Below are 24979 nucleotides of genomic sequence, written 5' to 3' on the forward strand. Positions count from 1 at the left end.
TTTCGCATTAATATAATCATCCAGGTACTGAGCAGCACGCAGGAGCAGAAGCTGACAGACCTGGAAGCAGGCAGGAAGAAACTTGTCAGACCCAAGCCGCCACAATTCCTAAGGCCAGCCCTGTTTGTATTTACTGTATAATGCAACAAAATAGTATTATTGTCAGTGAAATATGAAGCATACACTGCTAAAATGAATTGGTTTTAGGGATGCAAGAGTCCAGATACTGAGGCCAGGCTTAACGTTAAAAGTAACTAGTGTTTCTCTGTTAATAACACCCAGTGGTAGTGTAAAGCAAACTTGTAGTATCCATTACATCTGGGAGGAGGGGGTTCTAGTTTTCATTTCTCACATCCTTTCAATCAGTACAGTCTCCCTAGGCTTAGAATGGGTTATCACAATAGGACTCAGTGATAGTCTCTATACTGCTCTGCTTAGATCTATTACAGACTTTATCTAGACTATTCAAGTCTTGAACTTATTTAGAATTTAGTGCTTCACACCTCTATGCATTTTCTCCAAAACGTCTTCATCATGGTGGAGATAAAGTCCTTAGCCCTTTGGAAATCTTCAGGCTCAATGCTTCCTGATCCATCCAGAACAATTGCAATCTCTGTTCCAGAGTCATCTGAAACCAGAAGGTGGCAGACTTAGAGCAGAGCATGTGGCGAAATCAGCACTCAGAGCAGAATCTCTTTGCCAGCTTTACACCCGGTTGCTGTAAACGTGTCCAATTTTCAAATGGTATTTTAGGGCTATTTTGGGCTACGTGTCATAAGAAAAGGGGGACTGGGAAAGCTACACTGAAACACACCTGGGTTGGATGAATATTTTTGTGGATATGTGTAAAATGGTTGGGTCATTTTCTACATTGTTCAGCAAATTCTTCCACCTCCATGCACTCAGAACCAGTCCCATGCTTCTAGTCTCTGCCTGATGGCTCAAATAGTATGCACTGATATGATTTCTGACAGGTTGGGCCCTCTGGAGTGGGGTGATAAAAATAGGGGAGGGATTCCTTGGCAGTGCAAACCAGCCAGGTTCTGACTGAGCTGGAATAAATAGCAGCTGAAGAAAACTAGCACATCAAAAAATGGGGAGGGGCTCTGTCCCTCCCAGTGTAAGACCATTATCCCTACCTCTGGATTTGTGAGAAGTGCCATTCCTCAAATGTGTCTCAGAATATATAAAGTAGTAACATAGTAACATAGTAGATGACGGCAGAAAAAGACCTGCACGGTCCATCCAGTCTGCCCAAGAGATCCTGTGGTCCAGATTGCAAGATCAGTGTCTCTTTTGCTGGTTCAATGGTTCAGGATTTCTACAGCTCAGCAAACGAGCTGAATATGATCCTTGGCTTGGCCCCCTGCTTCTAAAGTGCCTGTGGTTAAATGCACTGGGTTTTCAGAAAGCATTTGACAAAGTCCCTCATGGGAGACTCCTGAGGAAATCAAAAAGCCATTGTGAATTGGGAACTGGTTAAAAGATAGGAAACAGAAAGTAGGGCTAAATGACCAATTTTCTTAGTGAAGGATAGTGAATAGTACCATAGGGTTCTGTTCTGTGACTAGTGAATTTTAACATATCTGTAAATGATTTGGAAATCAGAACGAGTGATCAGATTTGCAGATGACATAAAATTATTCAAAGCTGTTAAATTACCTACAGATTCTGAAAAATTGCAGGAAGACCTTGCCACATTGGGCATCCAGATGGCAAACAAAATTTAATGTGGATAAGCGCACAGTAATGTACACTGGGCAAAATAATCCATACTGGGTCCCACATTAAGAGTCACCAGCCAGGAAAAGGATCTAGGCATCGTTATGAACATTATGTTGAAATTTTCTGCTCAGTGTGTCGCAGTTGCCCAAAAAGTAAACAGAATGTTGGGAATTATTAGAAAAGGAATAGAGGTCAAAATGATGGGCCCGATATGCAAAATAATTTAAATGGCCAGGAGCCTGTCTGGGGCTAATCAGGCATTTCCAGCGGCCCCTAACTGGACTGTGTTGCTAAAATGCCAGGTTAGCGGCCAAGCCAAAACCGGCTATTTTGGGGACATTCCAGGGGCAGAGTCAGCACGTAAGCGGTTAAGTGTGATCGTTTATAGTTTATAATTTATTAAAACTTGAAATACCATCTGTTGGTGGAGGTGTACATTGTACTTATGAAGGCCTGAACCAAGCAGTTTCAGTGCTGCTAAATATCTAATATCTAAGAATTAATGTACAGACGAGGAGAAGTGGAAATGTCTCTTTTTTCTGTAAATTACAATGATATTAAGCAGGCCAGGTGAAGCAAGTACCCCCACCTCTTCCCCCCACAGTCCTCTGACCAAGCAAGTGAAAGACAATGAGCTCCTGCCATTTGTTGTCCATTTGCTGTTCACATGAATGTGTGTATTAGCCTTTGAGAGACTTTTAGGATGCAGATCAAAGGAAGTTCCAGGTGTAGGGGGCAGGGTTGACAGAGGAGAGAGAGATAGAAATCCTGTAATAAGGACTGGATAAGAAAACATTATTGCAGAAGGGGGAGAATCTCTCCCCTTTTAATATGGCCAAGAGACAGAATTCTTTCCCATGAGAAACAGAACTCTTTCCCATGCCCTTGGAAGTAAGGCTAATATATCCAGGACAGAATTTCCCTTTTACAACCACAATCAGGTAACACCTTATTTCCTTCTCTGCCTAGAACAATTCAAGCACTATCTCCCTGGTCCCTGGAGTCAAAAGCAATAGTTCTATTGACAAGAGAAACATAACACCTCTATAACAACTCTATAAGGAAACAATAATTAACCTTTTTCTCCTCTTTCAGAATAGGAGAAAATACTAATTAAAAGGTTTAAGAAAGGTATGTCCAAGACACTTGGACAGCAGACCAAATGCATCCTCAAAAGGAAATAGAAACAGATGCTATATATTTCTTTATTGTCAGGAGATCCTGCCTGAACATGGGATGCTAATTAAGGGGGGTAAGAAGAAACCCTTCCCCCTTCCTGTGCTCCTCTGGTATTGAAAGGGAAAAAGAAATCCTATATAATATCTCTCTGCCAGACAGGAGGCAGGTCAGTGTGCAGTGCTCCTGTCTCATGCCAGAGAACTGGGAGTCTGCCCTGGCCTACTTTTCATTTGTAATTTCTATTTCTGTAATATGTTCTTATTTCTACCATATCCTACCTAGACTATTCTTATGACTATCTTCTTAATTTTTTATCCTAATCTCTGGATAATTAAATAAACCAGTGTTAACCCCGAGAAGCGCTTCTCTGGTCCTTTTTTCTTTATTTCAGTCTAAATAAGTTTTATCCGCTGTCCAGCTCTTAAGATAACGATTGGGAGGAATTGGATTGTGTAAGTAGTGTGGACCGTGATTAGAGACTCTGGAGGCCACACGAAAAAGCACAAACACATCCAAGCTGACTTGCAGAACTGAGTAGTTTACAAATTAAAACAAAATAGTAAGAAAGGAACTACCCGAGGGAGGTGATGGAGAAAAACACTGTGGCGGAATTCAAAAAAGGCATGGGATGAACACAGAGGATCTCTAATTAGAAAATGAATGGTATAAAAAACAAAACAAAGGGTTGCATATGTGTTTGCATGTCAAGTGGTGCTTAGATGGCAACTCTGGCTGTATCAACTAAGGCCAGTACTAGGCTGGCTTGTACGGTCTGAGTGCCGCATACAGCAATCTGGTTTAGGATGGGCTGGAGAGAGCTTCAATGGAAACTCCAATCATTTGGAACGTGAGGACAGTGTCGGGCAGACTTTTATGGACCGTGTCCCGCAATTGTCAAGATGGATTCAGATAGGATTTGACAGCAACTCCAGTAGTTGGAACACAAGGACAGAGCCGGGCGGACTTCTACGGTTTGTGTCCCAGAAACATCAAAGAAAGACCATGATCAAGTATATAATATCACATTCATTGCTGATTTAATTTAGAATTGAGAATGAATGTGACTGTTGAGCAATCAAGATGGACCATTCAGGTCTTTATCTGCCGTCACTTACTACGTTACTATGTTACAACAATGCGACAGGAAAGCAAAAGAACAATCATTGCTGGAGAAGGTAGTGACGGCAGCTGGCCTTGCTGAGTTTAAAGGGGATCTGGACAGATTCCTGAAGGAAAAGTCCATTGATTGTTATTAAATTTGGGGGTTTTGCCAGGTTCTTGGGGCTTGGATTGGCCGCTGTCGGAGACAGAGTGCTGGGCTTGATGGACCTTTGTCTTTTCCCAGCGTGGCAGTGCTTATGTACTTAATCACACCAAGACAATTATAGTAGCACTACGGAAGGGGGGGAGGGAAATTTGAGAATAGGGAAAGAGGGAGGGGAAAAAGCAAGGTAGGAGTTGGTGACACTAAACCTGAGACCTCTCCATAATTCTTTCTAGAGAAAAAGCTTGCTTAAAAAGGTGCATTTTTAAAGCTACCTCAAACATTTTAAAAGACAATTCAGCCCGAAGAGGAAGGGGGAGAGCATTCTAATGAAAGGGGGGCAGTGAAAAAAAAGCACAATGATGTGTACATTCAAATTGGGCAGCCTTAGGGTTAGGAAGGACTAAGCGATAGTCATGTATGGAACGGAGGAGACGAATAGGAGAAAAGGGAATGTTCAATGTTGTGAGATAATCTGGAAGACTAACCCGAAATGCCTTGAAAGTAAAGATAAGCAATTTGAAAATGACACGCTGTTCAATTGGTAACCAGTGCAGTTTTTGAAAAAGAGGAGAAACATGATCAAATTTACGGACATGAGTTTAATCATCGTATTGTGTACTGACTGAAGCTTTTTCAGGTTTGAATGAGAACTGCCAAGATAAATAATATTACAGTAATCTAGATGAGTAATGAGTAGTGACAAAGCAAGAGTGTGAAAAGTAGATTGATCAGAAAACCTACAAACAGAGCGTAACTGGCGTAAAACAAAAAAACCCGGATTTACACAAACTGGCAATTTGCAGGGAAAAAGAGACATTTGGCACTTAAGTGGTTAAAGATAACCACATAAAAAAGCAGTCCTATCTTTATGTGGCTCTTCATAGCTTGTTAAGTGCTGAATAACACACGTCGGGGTGCTTTTACTAAGCCACGGTAAAAGGTGGCCTGTGGTAGTGTATGCACGTGTATTGGGAATGCCGGGCCAGTTTTTACCGCATCTACAAAAAATGGGTTTTTTTAATGGGAAGGGAAAAGGGCCTGCAGTAATAATGAAAACAGCGCGCACCGAAAACCGGCCTGAGGCCTTAACGCCATCCATTTTTCTAGCAGTAAAGGCTACATGTGTAGTGACCGGTTGGTGCACGCCAACTGCTGATTATTGCCGGAACTGGCACACGTAGGAGGAAATAAATAAATAATTCAACCAGGCATTATGGGCACGTGCCAAATCTGAAATTACAGCCAGGAGGGTGTACTGGCCTGGTGGTAGTCTCATTTTGGCGCATGCTGCACATGCATAGAGCCTACCGCAGCTTAGTAAAAGGGCCCCTTAACCGGCTATGAGTTAGTCGGCTCTCTGTATCTTGAAATTCAATGTCGGAGCCCAGACATGTCCTGGCATTGAATTTTCAAATTTAATACTGGTGATGGTCAACAAAATGCTGATTGCCACCAGCTGAATATGGGGCCCAAAGAATATTATAACGTCTCTGTAGTGCTCCATTGTGCAACTGTACCTCAAGTACTGTGCACTGTTCTGATTATTGCATATCAAAAGATGTAGTGAAATTAGAAAAGGTACAAAGAAGGGCAACCAAAGTTATAAAGGGGATGGAATGACTCTTATATAAGGAAAAACTAAAAAAAAGTTAGGTTTCTTCAGCTCAAAGAAGAGACGGCTAAGGAGAAATATAATACAGGACTATAAAATCCTGAGTAGAATGGAACAGGTAAATGCAAATCGATTGTTTACTCTTTCAAAAAGTACAATGATGAGGGGACACACCATGAACTACTAAGCAGTACATTTAAAACAAATTAGAGAAAGTATTTTTTTTTCACTTAACACCTAATTTGTTGCTAGAGGATATACCAAAAGCAGTTATTGTAATTGGGTTTAAAAAAGGTTTGGACAAGTTCCTGGAGGAAAAGTCCATAAACGTTTATTAAGATAGACTTGGGGATGGCCACAACTTCTTCCATTGCTCTTTGGCTGCATAGTTGCCATGGTGGGATTTGTAGTCTTTCTTCCATTTCTTATCAACAGCACAGTTCTCAAAGTGTATGAAGAAGGAGTGTCCAAAAGACAGGACTGGCCTATACCAGGAAATGGGTCAGGTGACAGCTCTGTCTTTAGCTCTTTCTCTCTGTAGGGACCAGGTAGTTGAGGTAGAGCCCCCTGAGACTAGCATGGGACCCTCCAAACCCAGAAACTCTGCAAGCTAGTGTAGAACACACAGCTTAATGGAACGAGAGCAGGAACTGGACATCTGTTTTCATTGCCCCATGCTCCTACACCTTCCTTTTAGAACTTTATACTCACCTGTCTCATCCTCTCTACTTCTGTTCTGCTCTTCCTCCACATTCCTCCTCCTCCTCCTGTTCTTATGGTTTCTATTCATTTTATCACTATTCTGTTGCAAAGATTTGCCTTCTGGAAATTCTTCATCTAAAACATGTGAGGGGGGCAGAAGAGGAAGTACAGTCATCCAAATCAACATTTTCTTTAAGATAGAAGAGAACTAGAATGTTTCCTACCACAGAGGTGGTAGGCACTGAGCATGCTTGTTCGGCATTACTTAACCAGCGATTTATCCTTTCAGGAGTGCAATATTTGTTCACGCATGGTTTTTGTAGTTTATCTCAATAAAACATTGGGCAGGTACTTCTGTGCCGAAACACGGTACTGTGTCAAGTCTTATATATTGCTGTAAATAAACCGGTGTGTTTATTCCATTGCTTGTTCAGCCTGCTTCCCTTCTCCCACTCTTTGTCTACTTTGCATACACTGATAAACTTCAAGCCTGTAGTTTAGCAAATTGTTAGGGAGATCCTTCAGAATACTTTCTAATTCTTTATGACAGATGTCTTGGTTTCATCTCCTCTTACCTCTGCTTTGGGGCTCTTCTCTGCGATTGTAGAGGTAGTACTGGTTCTTGTTGGCTAGATGATCTTCTACTAAGGAGCAAACAGGAAACTTTCAGTCTGAGATTCACAGATCCCGCCTCCCCCACTATGGACCTGAAACATCTGAACTCAGATCACAATCCAGATGATGGTAAGAAATTTTTAAAAAGCTACTTAAGGCTAGAACTCATTCTCAGTGCCCAACCCCTGCCAGCCGGTCTTCTTCAGCGCTGGTCGACTCCAATGCCTTCACTGTTGATCTGTTTCTGACTCCTGATGTCCAACGTGCACGTCCTGCATGGGGCTACATACAGGACGTGCATGGAGGACGTCAGGAATCAGAAACTCTGTCATTTTATACACTACAAAAATTTATTTATTTTTGTAGCACTGGAGTACACCCGGTGGTAATCGGGCAGTGCCATGTGCTGCCCAGTTACCGCCGGGTTAACGGGGGAGCCCTTACTGCCACCTCAATGGATGGCGGTAAGGGCTTCCCCCCCAAATGGCTGCGTGGCAAGTGCTTTACTTGCCACCCGGCCATTTCCTGTTGGAAAGTGAGACTTCCCTCTTACCATCTGGGGTAAAAGGGGGCTTCGGTACACGTGTAAAACACTTGCCGACACCAGCCCCGGCCTCCTTTTGCCGCAGTTTGATAAAAGGGGGCCTGAATATGCATGAGAAAGATTTGTGTACAATGGGCTTCCAGTATATGAAAATCTATCTCATACATATTCATTGTGATAATCTTTAAAACCTGACTGGCTAGGTGTGTCTCCAGGAGAGGGTTAAGAAGCACCACATTACAGGGCTGTGTATCTGTACTAGGAGCATGCAGTAGGGTATGGTCCCCATGAAGAACAATGTACCATTTCATTGTGGTGATTTAGTGAAGTATGGCAGTTGCAACACCTATTATTAATTCCTGATTTAACCTCCCTCTGCCAAAACATAAGACACATCATTGTTTTGCTTGCATACCGATCTCTGTAATGTTAAGGAGTGTCTCATCGTGAAACTCTGCTGAGAGCAGAGTGCACATCCCATTTAGCTCTTCGGTAATGCTCCTCTTCTGAAGCTTTTTTTGCTGCACGCAAGCCTAGAAGAAAACCATAACACAAGGTGAACAAGCTTTGATCCAAGTAGATGTATCTAGGAAATAAACTGGGTCAAGCCCTCACTCAGCTAAGATAATGATGGCCTAGAGAGACAAAGGGACACCAAAACCTGATGACAGCCAAATCTTCCAATCCTTCCTTCTAACCACCCTCCTCACTCTCCACTCACCAGGATTCCGGAAGCATCCCTTGCCAATGATGCACTGGGCTGAGCATTTTTTAACTTCTGAGGATATCCTGCAAAGAACCAAGAATCAAAATTCACACAAAATAGTTATTTAGCACCTGTGAGGTTTCAGATAGCGCATTTGAAGATAAGTTTTGATTTATGATATTTTATTGTCCTCCAGAGAAATGGAGTGAAGCTAGGACTGTTTTTTTAATGATTTTTAACTAAACAGGCCATGGACATCAAAGTCTGCTTGTAGTCTGCAACATTAATTTACACCTTGAAGATGTATTTGATTATAAAACTAGGGATCTAATTGATTTTCTTATATCATTAGATCTCATTTGGAAGTCACATGTAAAAGGTCATCATTTAGATTTAATGGTTTATACAAATTACGTTTTGTAAAATTTCATAATTGATATTTATTGGGAACCTGTTGTGTGATCCAATCACTTTACTTTAACATTTTCTATAAGATGGAAAGAGAAATGTTTTAAACCACCCAATCAAATGTTCATATAGTACAAAGAATAAGTTACCCGTGGAAGAGTTTTGGAATCAAGTAGCATCGCAATTACAGGCTACGCCTTCCTTGAGTTTAATAGAAGATTGGAACTCAGTAAGTGCTTTAATACTAGATGATCTTGCTCCAATGAAATTAAAAATTTAAGGAGAATAGGAAATTAAATCCATGGTTTGATAACATTTTATTACATCATAAACAGGTTTGCAGTTAGAAAGAAAATGGAAGAAAACTAGTTTGGCTACTAATAATGGAGAGAAGCACTAAGGTTGTAAAAATCCTTATTGAAGAAAAAAAAAAGAAAGATTATTATTCTAAACAGATAGTTGATGCAGATTTGTTCAAGAAGGCATACCATAAACACCCATCTTAAACACCAAAAAATAAGACTTTACACGACATAGGCATAATTGAAATCTTATCACTTGACTGATCAACCTCCTTACCACTAATGAATAAGCATAACCACTTTAATCTCTATGTCGAATATGGTCTCGCCATAGTCGATGACCTAAAGAATGATACAACCCAATTTCGTACTTAGAAACGTTCATGTATTACCATAATTTATTCTTCCTTAACATATATATGCACATGATATATATCTATACCATGATCTGTTCACGTATGTTATGTTACATGTATGTTACCATGTATGTATGCAACTTAACACATTACCATTTGTAATTCTGTTACCTGGAAATGGCAACCGCCATTACGGCAAATGTAAGCCACATTGAGCCTGCAAATTGGGAAAATGTGGGATACAAATGCTACAAATAAATAAATAAATAGTAAGAAACTTTTTAAGTTGGTGAATTTTCTAAAGAATCCTACTGAGTTTCTACAGAATTGTCCCTCAGCAGAATCATTAGCTCTATCTTTTCAGGATAAGGTTCAGTCAGTTCATCAAAATTTATTATTACAACCTTTGACAATGATGAGTCAAGAGGATGCTACTATTCCCTTGCATGCATGTCCCACAGATAGATATTGGACAAATTTTAGACCTTGTACTGTCGAGGAGTTTCAAAGAGCCTTCTCTAGAAACAATACCCCCTTTTGTTCACTGGATATCTGTCCACTGTATTTAATAAAAGCTGCTCCTTCTTATTTGTTTTATAAATTATTAGACTGGATAAATGTTCTATTATCACTAGGCCAGTTTCCAGGAAATAAGGGAGCAATAGTGTTAACACCTGTCCCAAAGAATCCTAAGCTAGGTCTTCACAAGGTCACAAATTATAGGCTTGTGGCCTCTATTCCACTATTTGTTAGATTATGGAGGGCTTAGCAACAGATTAATTTCAATCTTATTTATAATCATTTGAGGTTCTTCATGATTCACAGTCAGGATTAGAAAACAATATAGTATGGAGACAATAATTGGTACGATTGTAGGGGAAAGAAGTTTTATTGAGTAAAGATCAGAGGGCCACTCCAGTTTGATCTACCATGTGCTTTTGACTTGGTGGATCATGAAGGTATATTATTGATTTTGCATGACCTTGGTGTTTTGGGAAGAGTGCTGGACTGGGTCCAAGCATTTTTGACTCTTAGAACTTATAGTGTAAAATTTCAGGATACACATACTGTTTTCTGGAGATCAGATTATAGGGTGCCTCGGGGATCACCCCTGTCACCGACCTTGTTCAATCTGTTGATGAGTTCCCTAGGTTTTTAATTTAGTCTTGCAGGACTCCTGTAAATTTATTGGAAGGTTGGATTCAGTGAACCATGAGGTAGATGTGGAATATAAGAACATTTGTATTTGTATTTTATTGGTATCTCTGTCAAGAAGAAGCTCACTGCTACACGAGTACTTTTGCTTTGAAGCCTGTCATGGATGGACCATGCTGTCAGTGGTCCCTGATTTATCTACAGGTAGAGTTTTGCTGGCAGGCACATAAAGGACAATATCGTAATGTAAGTGCCTGCATTTACAATCCTCTTATGCACGTAGATGTACAGAATACATGTGTAAGTGTACAGTTATCCGTGTGATGGCTAGCAGGCACCTAAGTGCTACTCTGCAAATACCAACCTAAATTACATAGAGGGGCATAATCGAACGAAAACGTCTATCTCCATGGGCGTTTATTTCCGAGAACGGGTCCGTGAAGGGGCGGACCGAACCGTATTTTCAAAAAAAATAGACGTCCATGTTTTATTCGACAATTTGTGAGCTGGGCGTTTTTGTTTTTCAGCGATAATGGAAAATGAAAGCGCCCAGCTCAAAAACGAATAAATCCAAGGCATTTGTTCGTGGGAGGAGCCAGGATTCATAGTGCACTGGTCCCCCTCACATGCCAGGACACCAACCGGGCACCCTAGGGGGCACTTTTACAAAACAAAAAAAAAAAGGTAAAAGAGCTCCCAGGTGCATAGCACCCTTCCCTTGTGTGTTGAGCCCCCCAAATCCCCCTCAAAGCCCACTGCCCACAAGTCTACACCATTACTATAGCCCTAAGGGGTGAAGGGGGGCACCTACATGTGGGTACAGTGGGTTTGGGGGGGTTGGACGACTAAGCATTAAGCAGCACAATTGTAACAGGTGGGGGGGGGGGAATGGGCCTGGGTCCACCTGCCTGAAGTCCACTGCACCCCCTAACAACTGCTCCAGGAACCTGCATACTGCTGCCAGGGAGGTGGGTATGACATTTGAGGGTGAAAATAAAAAGTTGTGAAACATCATTTTTTTTGTGGTGGGAGGGGGTTAGTGACCACTGGGGGAGTCAGGGGAGGTCATCCCGGATTCCCTCTGGGGGTAATCTGGTCATTTAGGGCACTTTTTGAGGCCTTATTCGTGAAAAAACAGGGTCCAGGAAAAGTGCCCTAAATTCTAGCTACAAACGCATACTTTTTTTCCATTATCGGCGAAAGGCGCCCATCTCTGTTCGGGTGATAACCATGCCCCAGTCCTGCCTTCACCACGCCTCCGACACGCCCCCGTCAACTTTGTACGCTTCTGCTATGGCGTGCAGTTGAAAATGTCCAAGTTCGGCTTTCGATTATACCGCGTTATTCGTTTTTGTGAGATAAACGTCCATCTCCCGATTTAGGTCGGAACTTGGGCGTTTTTCTCATTCGATTATAAGCAGCAATGGGGCCCTTTTACCAAAATGGCGGTAAAAGGTGGCTCACGGTAGTGTAAGCTCATGGGATTGCCACGTGCCAAGGCCACCTTTTACCACTGCTGTGAAAAGACCTTTTTTAAAGGACCAGTAAATGGCTGACAGTAATTTAAAAATTGCTGCACGATCATTTACTGCTGGAGCCCTTACCACTTCCAATTTAGGAGGCGGTGAAGGCTCCAGCATCAACCCGGTAATCGAGAAGCGTGTGGTATTGACCGGTTACCACTGAGCACACCCCCCCCCCCCCCCCCCCCCCTAGCACTAGAATATACAAAAGTATTTTCTAGCACCAGAAATGGCGCATGGGAAAACCAGAACTACTACTGGGCTCGCCCAGTTGCCATGAGCCAGGCTGGCAGTAGCCTCACCACCCTTTGGTAAAAGGGCCCCACGTGTGTATTTGCAAGGGGGAGCATACACATGGGTGGAGTATGGGCAGGACTTACAGAATACTGTAAGTCACGCACATCCCTGCTGCATTTAGCCTCCCACACATACGCCAGGTCTTTGGCTAGTGTAACTGTGGGCACCTAAATATTAGGCATACCAATACCTGTTACACTAGAGTTCTATTTTGGAACCTGGCTGCCTAGGTTCCATTATAGAATAGCTCTCGCTATGTGGCCTCGGGGCACCTAAATGGAAACACTCAGTTACACCCTAAGATGTGAAAATGCCATCTACTTTCCATCGCCTGAATGAAACACAGTGCCCTTGGAACACCTTCTCTTAGTGTGACTTCGAATATACACATCATGGTACAAGACATACTTTCTTTGCAATAACGTTTGCTTTGCGGCAGTCCTGCTACAAACTTTCGATACCATTTTGCGGTCACTAGTCATATTTGGCTGCTTACATCTGCTCATCACTTAAGTATTTGTTGACACATTTAAGTACTGCATAAGTAGAAGTGAATCAATTTTTTTACTCTTTCAAAAAGTATGAAGACTAGGGGGTCACTCAATGAAGTTACATGGAACTACTTTTAAAAGAAATAGTAGGAAATATTTTTTCACTCAACAAATAGTTGAGCTCTGGAACTCGTTGCCGGGGGATGTGGTGACAGCAGTTAGCCTGTCTGGGTTTAAAAAAGGGTTTGGACAAGTTCCTGGAGGAAAGTTCCATAGTCTGTTATTGATATAGACATGAGGGAAGCCACTGCTTGCCCTGAGATTGGTAGTGTGGAGTGTTGCTACTGTTTGGGTTTCTGCTGGGTGTTTTTGGCCTGGATTGGCTGCTGTTGGAAGCAGGATAGTGGGCTAGATGGACCATTGGTCTGACCCAGTATGGCTATTCTTATGTTCTTATTCCTGACGCAGGCACTGTTGGCAGAAACACAACCATGTCGAGTCTTTTGAGTCATTCCATTTGTGCCCCAGACATGTATTGATGGACTGAATATTAAACACTTTTGATGCTTTTATTGGACTGGTTCTTGTATTTTATTGCCCTGATGTTTTGTTCTGGTTGCTGCTACATGAGGCGCCGTTGTTTTTTTTCACGTATCACAAAACACACTGGCCATTATTTTAGAAACAGAGCTAAGTGTAAATAGTGCCATGTACATGTGTATATTACATACATATGTAAATACCGATTTCATAAAAAAATGCTATTTACATGTAGAGATCCACACCACACAGCGGTTTCAAGAGGGCATGATGTGGATGGGACTAAAATCTACACATGCATTATCTACGTTACAAAGGGAATACACATGTATGAGGAAAAGGTTCCATGTCAGGCCATAGGTGAAATCCATGAGTCAACAGACCTATCCAAATGGTTCGAGTAGGCCTGGGACTTGGGGCTTTCCCAATTTATGGAGGAGGCTTTGGTGTTGGTCGAGCAGCAGTGATCCCCCAATCGCTGCTTCCCGTGACTGTTCCTCAGTTCTAAATGGTGGCCACGAGACTACTGCAAGAGACCACAACTACTATTTTGATTCTTGTAGCCGGCACAGGCAGCAGCAACTGGGGAACACTGCTGCCTGAGGGAGAGAGGTGCTGCATCGGGGGCAAGGAGAGAGAGGTACTACTTGATGGGAAGGGAGAGGGAGATAGTAGGGAAGAGAAAAGTGAGAAAGGTTGCATATGAATGGAAGGGAAAGGAGGGGGAAATGTACATGGATGGAAGGGAAGGGAGAGAGAAAGGCTGCACTTGGATAGGAGGGCAATGAAGAGGGAAAGGCTGCATATGAATGGAAGGGGAAGGAGGGGGAAATGTACATGGATGGAAGGGAAGGGAGAGAGAAAGGCTGCACTTGGATAGGAGGGCAGGAAGAGAGGGGAATGCACATGAATGGAAGGGAGAGGTGGAAAGGCTGCAGGTGAGTGGTATGGAAGGGGGAGGGGGAATTGCTGCACTTGGATAGGAGGGCAGGGAAGGGAAGGGAGAGGAAAAGGCTACATATTAATGGAAGGGAAAGAAGGGAAATGCACATGGATATGATGGAAGGGAAGGGAGGGGGAAAGGCTGCACATGAATGGAATGGAAGGGAGAGGGAAAATACTGCTGCACTTGGATAGGAGGGAAGGGAGAGGGAGAAATGCTGCACTTGGATAGGAGAGAAGGGAGAGGGGGGAATGGTGCACTTAGGGGGGCAGGGAGAGAGGGAAATGCATATGGATGAAATGGAAGGGGAGGGAGAGGATGAAAGGCTACATATGAAGGGAAGAGGGGAAACATGCTGCACATGAAGGGAAGGGAAGAGGGGAAAGCTAGATAGATTTGCGAAGGCGGCAGAAAAATTAAAGAAAGCTGAATGTGAAAGATCAGTGCCAAACAGACATAAGGCAGGAAGTGGTAAGAAAAGGAACTACAAATGAAATGGAAAGGAGACCCTGGAAACAGAGTTAAGGGCACAGACAGAGGAAAGCAGAACCAGAGATAGGAAACAAGATGATTAGAATAATAAAATCACAAGACAACAAAGATAGGAAAAATGATTTTATTTTTAGTTAGGTGATTGAATTTTATCGGTATTGAGAGTGTTCATCTGTCGGCTTTATTTTGCATTTCTTTCTGTTTCTCTGGTGTAGCACAACATGCAGAGTCTGGTATCTCTGCTTTCAGTTTCTGTCTGCATGTTTTTGGCGGTTCCCTATTTTGTATCTGGTGAGAATCATGTTCTGCATCTGCAACTGAGGTGAAGGATTCTGCTGGCATGTGGTGTCTGTGTAGGATTATGTAACAGTCCATCTTGTTCCAGTTTCCCAGTAGCAAGTTATTTCGGTGCTCTAGGGCCCGTCTTCATGGGTGGGTTAGGGCTATTATGATTTGGTAAGTTTTCTATATAGGTTTGGAGTGCCTTTTTGCAGGGTTCTGTGTTACTTTTCAAAGTGTCTGGCCTAACTGAAAAATAAAAATGCTCAGGACTAATGGGGTCTCCATTTCTGGTGGAGCAGTACTGGGCACACCCAGCCAGTTGGGTTTCGACCCTGCATTTTTTTGGCATTAAATGTTAGCTGACAAATTGTAAACTATTCTTTAAGCTTCACCAGATCCCTCCTCATGCTATCCAAACCATCAAGGGTGTCTACCAAATTACAGAGGGGCCCTGTTACTATGACAAAGAGACACCTACGCGCATACAATGCGCATCAAATTAGAACCACCACCCGGCTACCATGTGCCCTGGGCAGTAATTCTAATTTCTACGCGTGTCCAAAAAGCGCAGCAGAAACTTATTTCTATTTTCTACCTCGTGGCACTAACTGGGTGGTAATCAGCAGTGTACGCGCGGTGACAATTACCGCCCGGTTAACGCATGAGACCTTACCACTAAGTCAATGGGTGGCAGTAAGATCTCAGGCCCAAAATGGATGCACGCTGATTTTTTATTTTGCCACAAGTCCATTTGTGGCAAAAAAAGGCCTTTTTTTGCAGACCCACTGAAAAATGGACCTGCCCACGTCCAATACATGTGTCTATGTCAGTGCACCTTAGTAAAAGGGCCCCCAAGTTTGATACTATTGGCAAAAAGGCAAGCTTTACCAGACAGCTGTTTTGCAATATTGCTCACAAAAATGTTAAAAAGAGCCAGACAAGGACCAATCCCTGCATCACACCACTAGTAGCATCTCTTTCCTCAGCGACAACTCCATTTACCACTTCTCTCTGTCACATTCCACTCAACTAGTTTCTAACCAAGTCAGTCACTTTAGTGCCCATACCAAGGGCACTCAGTTTATTTATAAGTCATCTATCAGGAATCATGGTAAAGGCTCTGTTAAAATCTAAGTACACCACATTTAGCACTCTCCCTCAACTTTCTGGTCACCAAGTCAAAGAAATTAATCAGATTATTCTGACAAGACTTACCTCTGGCAAACCCTTGGATCCTGCAATCCACTGGATTCCAGAAATCTTACTCTCCTCTGTTTTAGAAGTGTTTCCGTTAATATACTCATCACACATGTCAGATTAACCATCCTGAAGTTCCCAACCTCTTCCTGCCCTTCTCTAGTCCTCCGACACCATGCCTGACCTCTAGAGAAGCACTGAGAAGGTCAGACAGTGGAGCCGGTAGAACTTCCATAAGTTCCTTCAGTATCTTCAGATGCCATCTGGCCCCTTGTCCACCTTTAGTTTAGCTAGCTTTTCACAAACACAGTCCTTTGAAAATCATTCATGGTCTACCACACTTCGTCTGTTCTATGATAGCTGGACACCATCTCTGCAGTGACGTAGGAAGGGCGGGGCGGTGGGGGCGGTCCGCCCCGGGTGTCAGCGGGTGGGGGGGTGCTCCGGATAGCCCTCGTCTCCTGCCCCCTTTGTTTTTTTTAAATCCATTGCAGCGACGCAGGCAGCGCTTCGCGTCTGCCCTGCGTGTGCTGTGAAGATAGAAAATCACCTCGTTAGCGTCGGGCCTTCCCCCGTTGTGTCTCGCCCTCGAGGAAATAGGAAGTTACCTCAGAAGAGGGCGGGACACAACGGGGGAAGGCCCGACGCTAACGAGGTGATTTTCTATCTTCACAGCACACGCAGGGCAGGCGCGAAGCGCTGCCTGCGTCGCTGCAATGGATTAAAAAAAACGAAGGGTGATGGCAGGAGACAGGGCTCTGTCAGCTCTCCACGAGGGGGGACAGGGACGGGACCGGGTCGGGGGGTCAGATGGGAGAGGAGGAGCTCAGAGGGGAGAAGGGGAGTGCTCAGATGGGAGAAGGGGTGGGGGAGCTCAGATGGGAGAAGGGGATTGGGAAGGGGTGGGGGAGCCCAGAGGGGTGTTCAGAGGGGAGAAGTTGATTGGGGAGGGTGGGGAAGCCCAGAGGGGAGCTCAGAGGAGAGAAGGGGAAGGTGGGGGAGCCCAGAGGGGAGAAGGGGATTGGGGAGGGAGGGTGGGTGAGCCCAGAGGGGTTCTCAGATGGGTGCTCGGAGGGGAGAAGGGGATTGGGGAGGGTGGGGGAGCCCAGATGGGCGCTCGGAGGGGAGAAGGGGATTGGGGAGGGGTGGGGGTGCTCAGAGGGGAGTGCTCAGATGGGAAGAAGGGGATTGGGGAGGGGTGGGGGTGCTCAGAGGGGATTGCTCAGATGGGAGAAGGGGTCTGAAGCTGGAACTGGGGTCTGACAAGGGGCAGGAGGGAAATTGGGTCCATGCCTGGGGCAGGTGGGAGAATGTGTCTGGGGCTGAAAAGGGGGGATGCAAGGCATGTGGTGGATGAAGGGGGCTGGAACTGGGGGCTGAAAAGGAGACAGGGAGAAGTGGCTGGGGGCTGAAGCTCGGGACTAATGGAAGAAAAGGGCTGGGGACTGGTGGGATAGTGAGGCTGAAAAGGGGGGCAGGTGGGAGATGTGGGCTGGGGCTGGAACCAGGGGCAGGTGGAATAAGGGGGCTGGAACTGGGGGCTGAAAAGAGGGGGCAGAGAGAGAGGGGACATACCCTGGATGGAAGGGGGGAGTGTGAGGGAGGGCAGACCCTGGATGGATGGATGGGAGAGGGAGGGCAGACGGATTGAAGGGGCAGGGAGAAAGGGCAGATGGTGGGTGGAAGGGGGAGAGAGAAAGAGGGCAGACTGGGGCAAATGGTGGATGGAAGGGGCAGAGATAGAGGGCAGATGTGGATGGAAGGGAGAGAGAGAGATGGCAGACTGGGGCAGCTGGTGGATGGAAGGGGCAGAAATAGAGGACAGATGTGGATGGAAGGAAGAGAGAGGGCAGACAGTGGATGGAAGGGGCAGAGAGAGAGGGCAGACACTGGATGGAAGGGACATTAGAGAGGGCAGACACTGGATGGCAGAGAGAGAGAGAGAGAGCGAAGACAGATGCTGGATGGAAGGAAGACTGAAAAGAAGATGAGGAAAGCAGAAACCAGAGCCAACAAACTGTAAATAAAATACATATTTTTAATTTTTTGCTTTAACATGTAAATAAGGTAATCTTTTTATTGGACTAATTTTAATACATTTTGACTTAACTTTCAGAGAACAAAACCCCCTTCCGCAGGTCAGGATAAGATACTGTAACAGCACTATACTGTACTGACCTGAGGAAGGAGATTTTGGCCTCTGGAAGCTAAATGTATTAGTCCAGTAAAATGGTATTATTTTATTTTCTGTATTTGTTTTATTTCTATTTGTTAATTTGTAAAGCGGTGATTGGTATTTGTTAGTTTTTTTTCAAATTTACATCTGCTGTCTTTATATTTTGCACAGTACTAGGGGACATTTTCTGTTTCTGTGGTGTTGCATTGTATGCAGAGTCTGGCATCGGGGGTTCAGTTTAATTTTTGTCTAAATGGAAAGTTTATTATTACTTATTCTATAGTGGATTAGGGTGTATCTGTGTTTGTGAAAAAGACATGGCTTTTGGTTGGCATTGACTGTGCAGGATTGACGATCTGTACTATTTTGTCTGTTTTCGTTTTACAGTAGGTGAATTGATGTTCTAGTGCTCACTGTAGTGTTTAAGATGCTTTCCTTTTCCTTGTGTGACTCGTACAAATTACTGCTTATGGTATGGTATAATTGCTCTATATATAGGTCCTGAGTGTTTTGTATTCTCGGTATGCCTTGTACTGGATTTGGGGGGGGGGGGTGTTAAAAAATGACCGGCCCCGGGTGTCAACTACCCTAGCTACACCACTGCATCTCTGCTCAGTGGTTCTTGGAAAATAGTCCTGTGGTCCAGGAAGCTGAAATGCTCTTGATGAGCCATCTGCACAGCCAGGCATTCATCTCCAGGATGCAAAATTCTCTGCTTCAATCTTTACCTTTGTCAGGAGGGATTGACAAGAACACCACCTGCACACCTATCTGCTTCACCCTCTCTCCCAGAGCCATAAAGCCACTTTTGATATGTTCAGTGAGGTACCTAGCAGTATCATTCATGCCAGCATGGATGAGCAGAATCGGATAATGGTTAGTAGGTTTGATGAGTCTTGGCAAACTCTTCATAACATCTTGAATTTTGGCACCTCACAGACAGCACACCTCCCATGACATCATGTCTGGTTGACAGATGGATGCCTCTGTACCCCTCAAAAGGGAATCACCACCCACTACTATCCTTCATTTCCTAGTGGTCATCAATCCAGCAACTTTGGGGGGGGGGGGGTTGAACTTTGATTCTTCATGCTCCAGGGATCTTCTCACCTCCTCCACTTCCTGGACTGTATACTGGTTCTTGAATTGGAGGGAAGGTGGAATCAGGGTATCAATTTTTCAGGGTTTGGTGATCTGTGTTCATATACCCTTCTTCATCATAGTTTCTTCCTGCCCACTGCTAGAGATCCTTGATGTGCGTAGCAGCATTTCATCAATGTATTTGTCATTGTCATAGATGCTTCTCAGCCTCACCATCTCCTCTCTCAGTTTCTCCACTTCTTCCATGAGGGATTCAGTCTGCAGATATCTTGCATGTGGAACCGGTCCTTTGCCTTGGATCATGCTTTCTGTCTGGACAGAGGCAGACGTTGTATTGGAGACAGCAGCTTTGGTGACAATGTTTTCTAGCTATACTTCAGATGTAGACGTTTTTGCAGCTGTTGGAAGAAAAGAGAAAAAGACCTACCAAATGTCACGGTTGTGCCCATGTTTCATGCTCTCCTTCCTCTCGCCACCTGGTGGCCAGACCTGGTGGCTGCAATGGACTGTCTGGTTATTGTCAGCCGTTCCAGATTTCAGCGCAGTCCGGTCCAGATCTTCCGGGCCGCCAGACTTGCTTGCTTGGATTGAACCTACACAGCACCCGTAGTTGCCTGGTGATTGCTGCAGCTAAGCCTCAGCTGCTGCGGGGCTTCTTAGTCAGCAGAGCCGTAGCGAGGGGAGCTGACACCTGGGGTGGGTCGCCGCTGCGCACCCCCCCCCCCCCGGGTACAGCACGGCGCACCTCCTCCCGCTGGAGCGCACCCCCCCCCCCCCGGAGCGCATATCCCCCCCGGAGTGCATACCTCTCCCCCCCCCGGAGCGCATACCTGCGGCGAGGGACGGGCGGGAGAGCCGATCCGCCCCGACTGCACGTTGCTGGGTGTGTCGGCTCCGCGCTGGTTCACTGCTCTCTCTGTCCCGGAACAGGAAGTAACTTGTTCCGGGGCAGAGAGGGCAGTGCACCAGCACGGAGCCGACACCCCCCAGCAGCGTGCACCCGGGGCGAACCGCCCCCCCCCCCCCGCCCCCCCTTCCTACGCCACTGTTAGTCAGTTGGAAATTCTCTGCCTTTGCCTTTGCATCGCCTTAGGCCCTGGTATGTTGCTGCTTGTTGCACTTCTGTTTAAGTTCTTGCCTGAGATTCTTGTTTGTTTCTAGTTAGGCTGTGTGTAGTTTAGATTAGGTTGTTGTTTGTTTGCTAGTCCTGTCTCTGGGTTATAGTTTTGTGTTTAGTCTTTGTCTGTTTGTGTCTTTGTGGCTGCTCTGCAGCTTTCACTTCTGTGTCTTGTTATCAGTGTTTTGTTCCCTGTTTTAGTGGCTGCTTGCAGCTTTCAGTCCTGCCCTTTAGCTTTCCCTTCCTTGCCCTGCTGCCCCTGTATGTTCCTTTCCCCTCTGACCCTCAGTCCTGGTTCAGCCTAGTGGGTATCCAGTCCTGCCTTGCCCAGTAAGTCCTGCCGGCCACCTGCAGACAGGGGCTCAACTCCTGGTGAAAGGCGGCCAAGTGCAGGTGAAGTTTAAGTGTGCCTGCTCTGCTTATTCCTGCTTGTTTGCCTCTGCTGCAACTCCAGTCCGGGGTTCCAGTCCTGTTCTGCCTAGTCTCCGGTGTGGGGTGGTTTTGCCTGCCACTGCCACTCCTCAGCAGTGGCCCAAGGGCTCACAAACCTAGTTCCAGCTTTGAAAACGTGACACCAAAGTCCCTACCTTTTTCTCATTTGCCCTGTAACTTAAGATTTAATCTTTTTTATTAAGGTCCAAACACTTCATTGTATACAAAGCAGGAAACCAATATATGAACAACCAGTATAATGTACTATACTGTAACAAGTTTTTACTCTTTTATGTGCCCCCTCCCCCAGTCCCTTTCTAATATGCAGCCAATGCCAAAGTCTAAAGAACTCTGTGTTCTTATAACCTCCTTCTAGAACCCAAAACTCCAAACCCTCCATTCCCACTTTCTACCACAGCCATATCTTCTCCCTCCATCCCTTCCCATCCTCCTATACTAAGCCCCAATCCCTCCCTCTGAAGACCACCCCCCATCCTGTAGGCCACCAATATATTTCAATTAAAGTAGGAGGTCTTGTGTCTTATGGCCCACTCCAATGAGACATCATCATTCGAGTTGTTCTGTAACTTCAGAGAAGCAGTTAGCTATTTGTATGTGAGATCTAACCGCCTGTTCTGATTTCCTGTGTGTAGTCCTGCTTTGCTTTCTCTCCTGAATGTTATACAGTGGTTTATCTTATCCATTCAAATCTCAGAAATGTGTTTTATATATCTGATATATGAAATCTAATGTGTTTCTTTGTAGGCTTGCCTCAAAGATTTTAGATTGTATTAATTGATGCCACCAGAGATATAATTGTTCTCTTTTAACACAAACTAACTGTAATTTATTTATTTCATTGATGTCCCTTCCAACCAGAGGCAAACACTTCTAAATTGGAATGTTAGGTGGCAGGGAAGTGGGAATCCACTCCAGGCCCCCTGCTACTGCAGTAGGGCCTCCAAAACATCTCATACATTCATGTTCCTCCTCCAGAGATCAAACTCAGCACAGCAGCTCAAGTTTTGGACACACTCATCCACCAGAGAACAGATACAGCACGAGAAGTTTTAACTGGAAAACACCAATAACTCCCTCTCCCCACACCCCGTGAAAAAATTAAGGGGTCCTTTTACAAAGGCACGCTGAAAAATGGCTTGCAGTAGTGTAGGCACAGGTTTTGGGCACACGCCGATCCACTTTTTAGAGTACCTGTAAAAAAGGCCCTTTTTTGCCGAAATGGACGGGCGGCAAAATCAAAATTGCCGCGCTTCCATTTTGGGTCTGAGACCTTACCGCCAGCCATTGACCTAGCGGTAAAGAATCTGGGCAGTAATGACCTACGTGTGTCAAATGCCACTTGGCGCACGTCCATTACATGCACCCAAAAATAAAAAATATTTTTCAGATGCGCGCCAAAAATGAAATTACTGCAAGAGCCATGTAGTAATCAGGGAGTTAACTTCATTTTGGCGTGCATAGATGCTTACGCATCTTAGTAAAAGGGCCCCTAAAAGAGATATTGGATAAATACTGAAAAAACAACACTTCCCCTACTACTCTCTCACCCCTCCCTTGGCTTGTCGTGTATCCTCCAATCAGTTTTTGTGCCTTTTCTGTGTGCATGAACACCAAGTGACGCAGGCATACACATAGCAACTGTTTTAGCAAATGGAACAGGTCCAGAGAACAATTATTCCTAAGCAATTGTGAAGCATAACGAGATGCTTGGAGATATGCAAAGTGATCCGAACAATGGGATCCCAAAATCTACTGTAACATGGCTCTGGTTTTCAAAGTACCATTATCTTGTAGTACGTTCGCTACATATACCATCCGTTTAGTTGCTCATCAATAAAATATCCCTACCTCCAATCCAGACCCAAAATCAGAATTACCAATAAGAGGTATAAAATCCATACATGTCAGATTCTGGCATAGATAAGTAACAAATTTGCCAGATTATCAGCATGGGGTTTAATAATATGTGATGCTTCCAAAGGTGAAGGAGGTTCCTTGGGGGGGGGGGGCATGCAATAAGTAATGAGGATGGAGTGGTTTAAAGAGCTCCCATTCCACCCCCCAAGGAGTAAACTCCTTCAAGCCAACACCCAGTTGCTAGGTGTCGCAACAGGCACGCCAAATTGTATAATTGTATTGTATTGTATTGTATAATTTGGTTCTACAAAAAATTACTTCTTATGCATTAATCTCTTTTATGTATCCTATACTGTTTATTGTAAGCCACATTGAACTCAAACTTGTTTGGGATAATGTGGGATATAAATGTCAAAAATAAATAAATAAATACCTGTGGCACAGAAACACCAAAGCAATGTTTTATTGCTCAAAGAATCTCTGAGCATCAAACCTGGAAATTCATGTCGAAGCACCAGCATTGAATTTCCGGGTTTCTAGAACTGGCTAATACACAACCGGTTCAGTGCGATATTCAGCAGTTAACCGGCTATGGGTTACTGCATAAAGATAGGACTGATATTTAGTCACTTAACCTGACTGGTTAAGTGCTGAATATCAGATCTTAACCGGCCAAGTGCCAACTCTTCTGCCCCCCAAAACAGCTGGTTTTCAGTTTGGCAATAATTGATTATTTTCAATGGCACTAACCAGTTAAGGGGACTTTTACTAAACCGCGGTAGCGTTTTTAGCTCACAGTAGAAATCAGCTGGCTGTAAACACGGAGACTCCCACAGGAATATAATGGAAGTCTCAGCGTTTACCGCCAGTTCATTGCTACCATGAGCTAAAAACGCTACCATGGCTTAGTAAAAGACCCCCCTAATGCAGCTGAAAATTAGCAGTTAGCCCGGAACAGGTGATTTAACTGCCCAGGAGCTGTTTCTGGTCTGTTAATTCACTTTTAATTTCGACCTCTAAATTTATAAGCACCTATCAGAGCCCTAAGCATAGGCAACAGTAGGAAAGGTTTACCTTCATAACCAGCTCTACTAATGTACCTGAACTCTGGTCTGGAGATAGATCCATGATCAATGAATCACTAGCCCCCCTCCACCCCCTCCCCCTAGCTGTCTGGAAGAAAGGTGACAGTGAATATATTGCTAGTTTACCTCTGGTGAGATCTATCGCTTCACATGACAGTGTTGGGGCAGGGGACTTGACTGTACACTTATGTAGCCCTCCAAACTTTCGGCTCCAAATATTGTCTGTAGGGGCAACAGCTAGAACCCTAACAAAGAAGAAGAAAGTTACAATGAATAAGAAAAAAAACTGTTTTAGTATTCATGCCTTTCAGGGCTGGTACAACCATTAGATAGATTAGACAATAACCTATAGCGGCACCTTCTGGAAGGGCAGGAGGTGGCAAAAAGCAGCTGTAGTCAAACACACAATAGGCCCTGATAGGCTCTCAAAGACTCGTCAGTGCACATTTTGACTTGCAAGGAGAGCAAGCAATTTTCAAATTGCTCATTTATTCTAGTAAATGACTTTTAGAAGTTGCCTTCATAGAAGGTAATTTTATAAGGATGCCTAAGAAAGAACTACAGAAAGTAACCAATGTTCCTTTTTTTTAAATCAGCTCCCACCGCTAGCACAGGGCCCTTTTTACTGCAGCTTGGTAAAAGGACCCGTTTAGGTGAAGTTTATAGACTACTGCTACTCGCTTTGTTGGGTGATGATTTTTTAACCATCATTTATAGAATCTCCCCCCCCCCCCCCCCCTGCCTAGGAGTGGCCTAGTGGTTAGGGTGGTGGACTTTGGTCCTGAGGAACTGAGTTTGATTCCCACTTCAGGCACAGGCAGCTCCTTGTGACTCTGGGCAAGTCACTTAAGCCT

At 44.4% G+C, this 24979-nt stretch overlaps 1 protein-coding gene across 2 annotated transcripts in view; it reads right to left on the reverse strand.

The window, feature by feature from the left end:
• ITGAE (integrin subunit alpha E) overlaps window positions 1-24979 on the reverse strand; it is a 137773-nt gene that overhangs the window by 92071 nt on the left and 20723 nt on the right. Inside the window, exons 3-8 of one of the 2 annotated variants that reach the window (XM_030222426.1) lie at window positions 24252-24370; window positions 8366-8433; window positions 8060-8177; window positions 7061-7126; window positions 6495-6620; window positions 504-628 (exon numbers count right to left, since the gene is read on the reverse strand). In XM_030222426.1, the coding sequence (XP_030078286.1) occupies window positions 504-628; window positions 6495-6620; window positions 7061-7126; window positions 8060-8177; window positions 8366-8433; window positions 24252-24370 (622 nt within the window). Of the gene's footprint in view, window positions 1-503; window positions 629-6494; window positions 6621-7060; window positions 7130-8059; window positions 8178-8365; window positions 8434-24251; window positions 24371-24979 lie in introns of both variants that reach the window. The other variant, XM_030222424.1, reaches the window with a different exon arrangement.

The sequence above is a fragment of the Microcaecilia unicolor genome, chromosome 13 (genome assembly GCF_901765095.1).
Source record: "Microcaecilia unicolor chromosome 13, aMicUni1.1, whole genome shotgun sequence".
Taxonomy (NCBI): domain Eukaryota; kingdom Metazoa; phylum Chordata; class Amphibia; order Gymnophiona; family Siphonopidae; genus Microcaecilia; species Microcaecilia unicolor.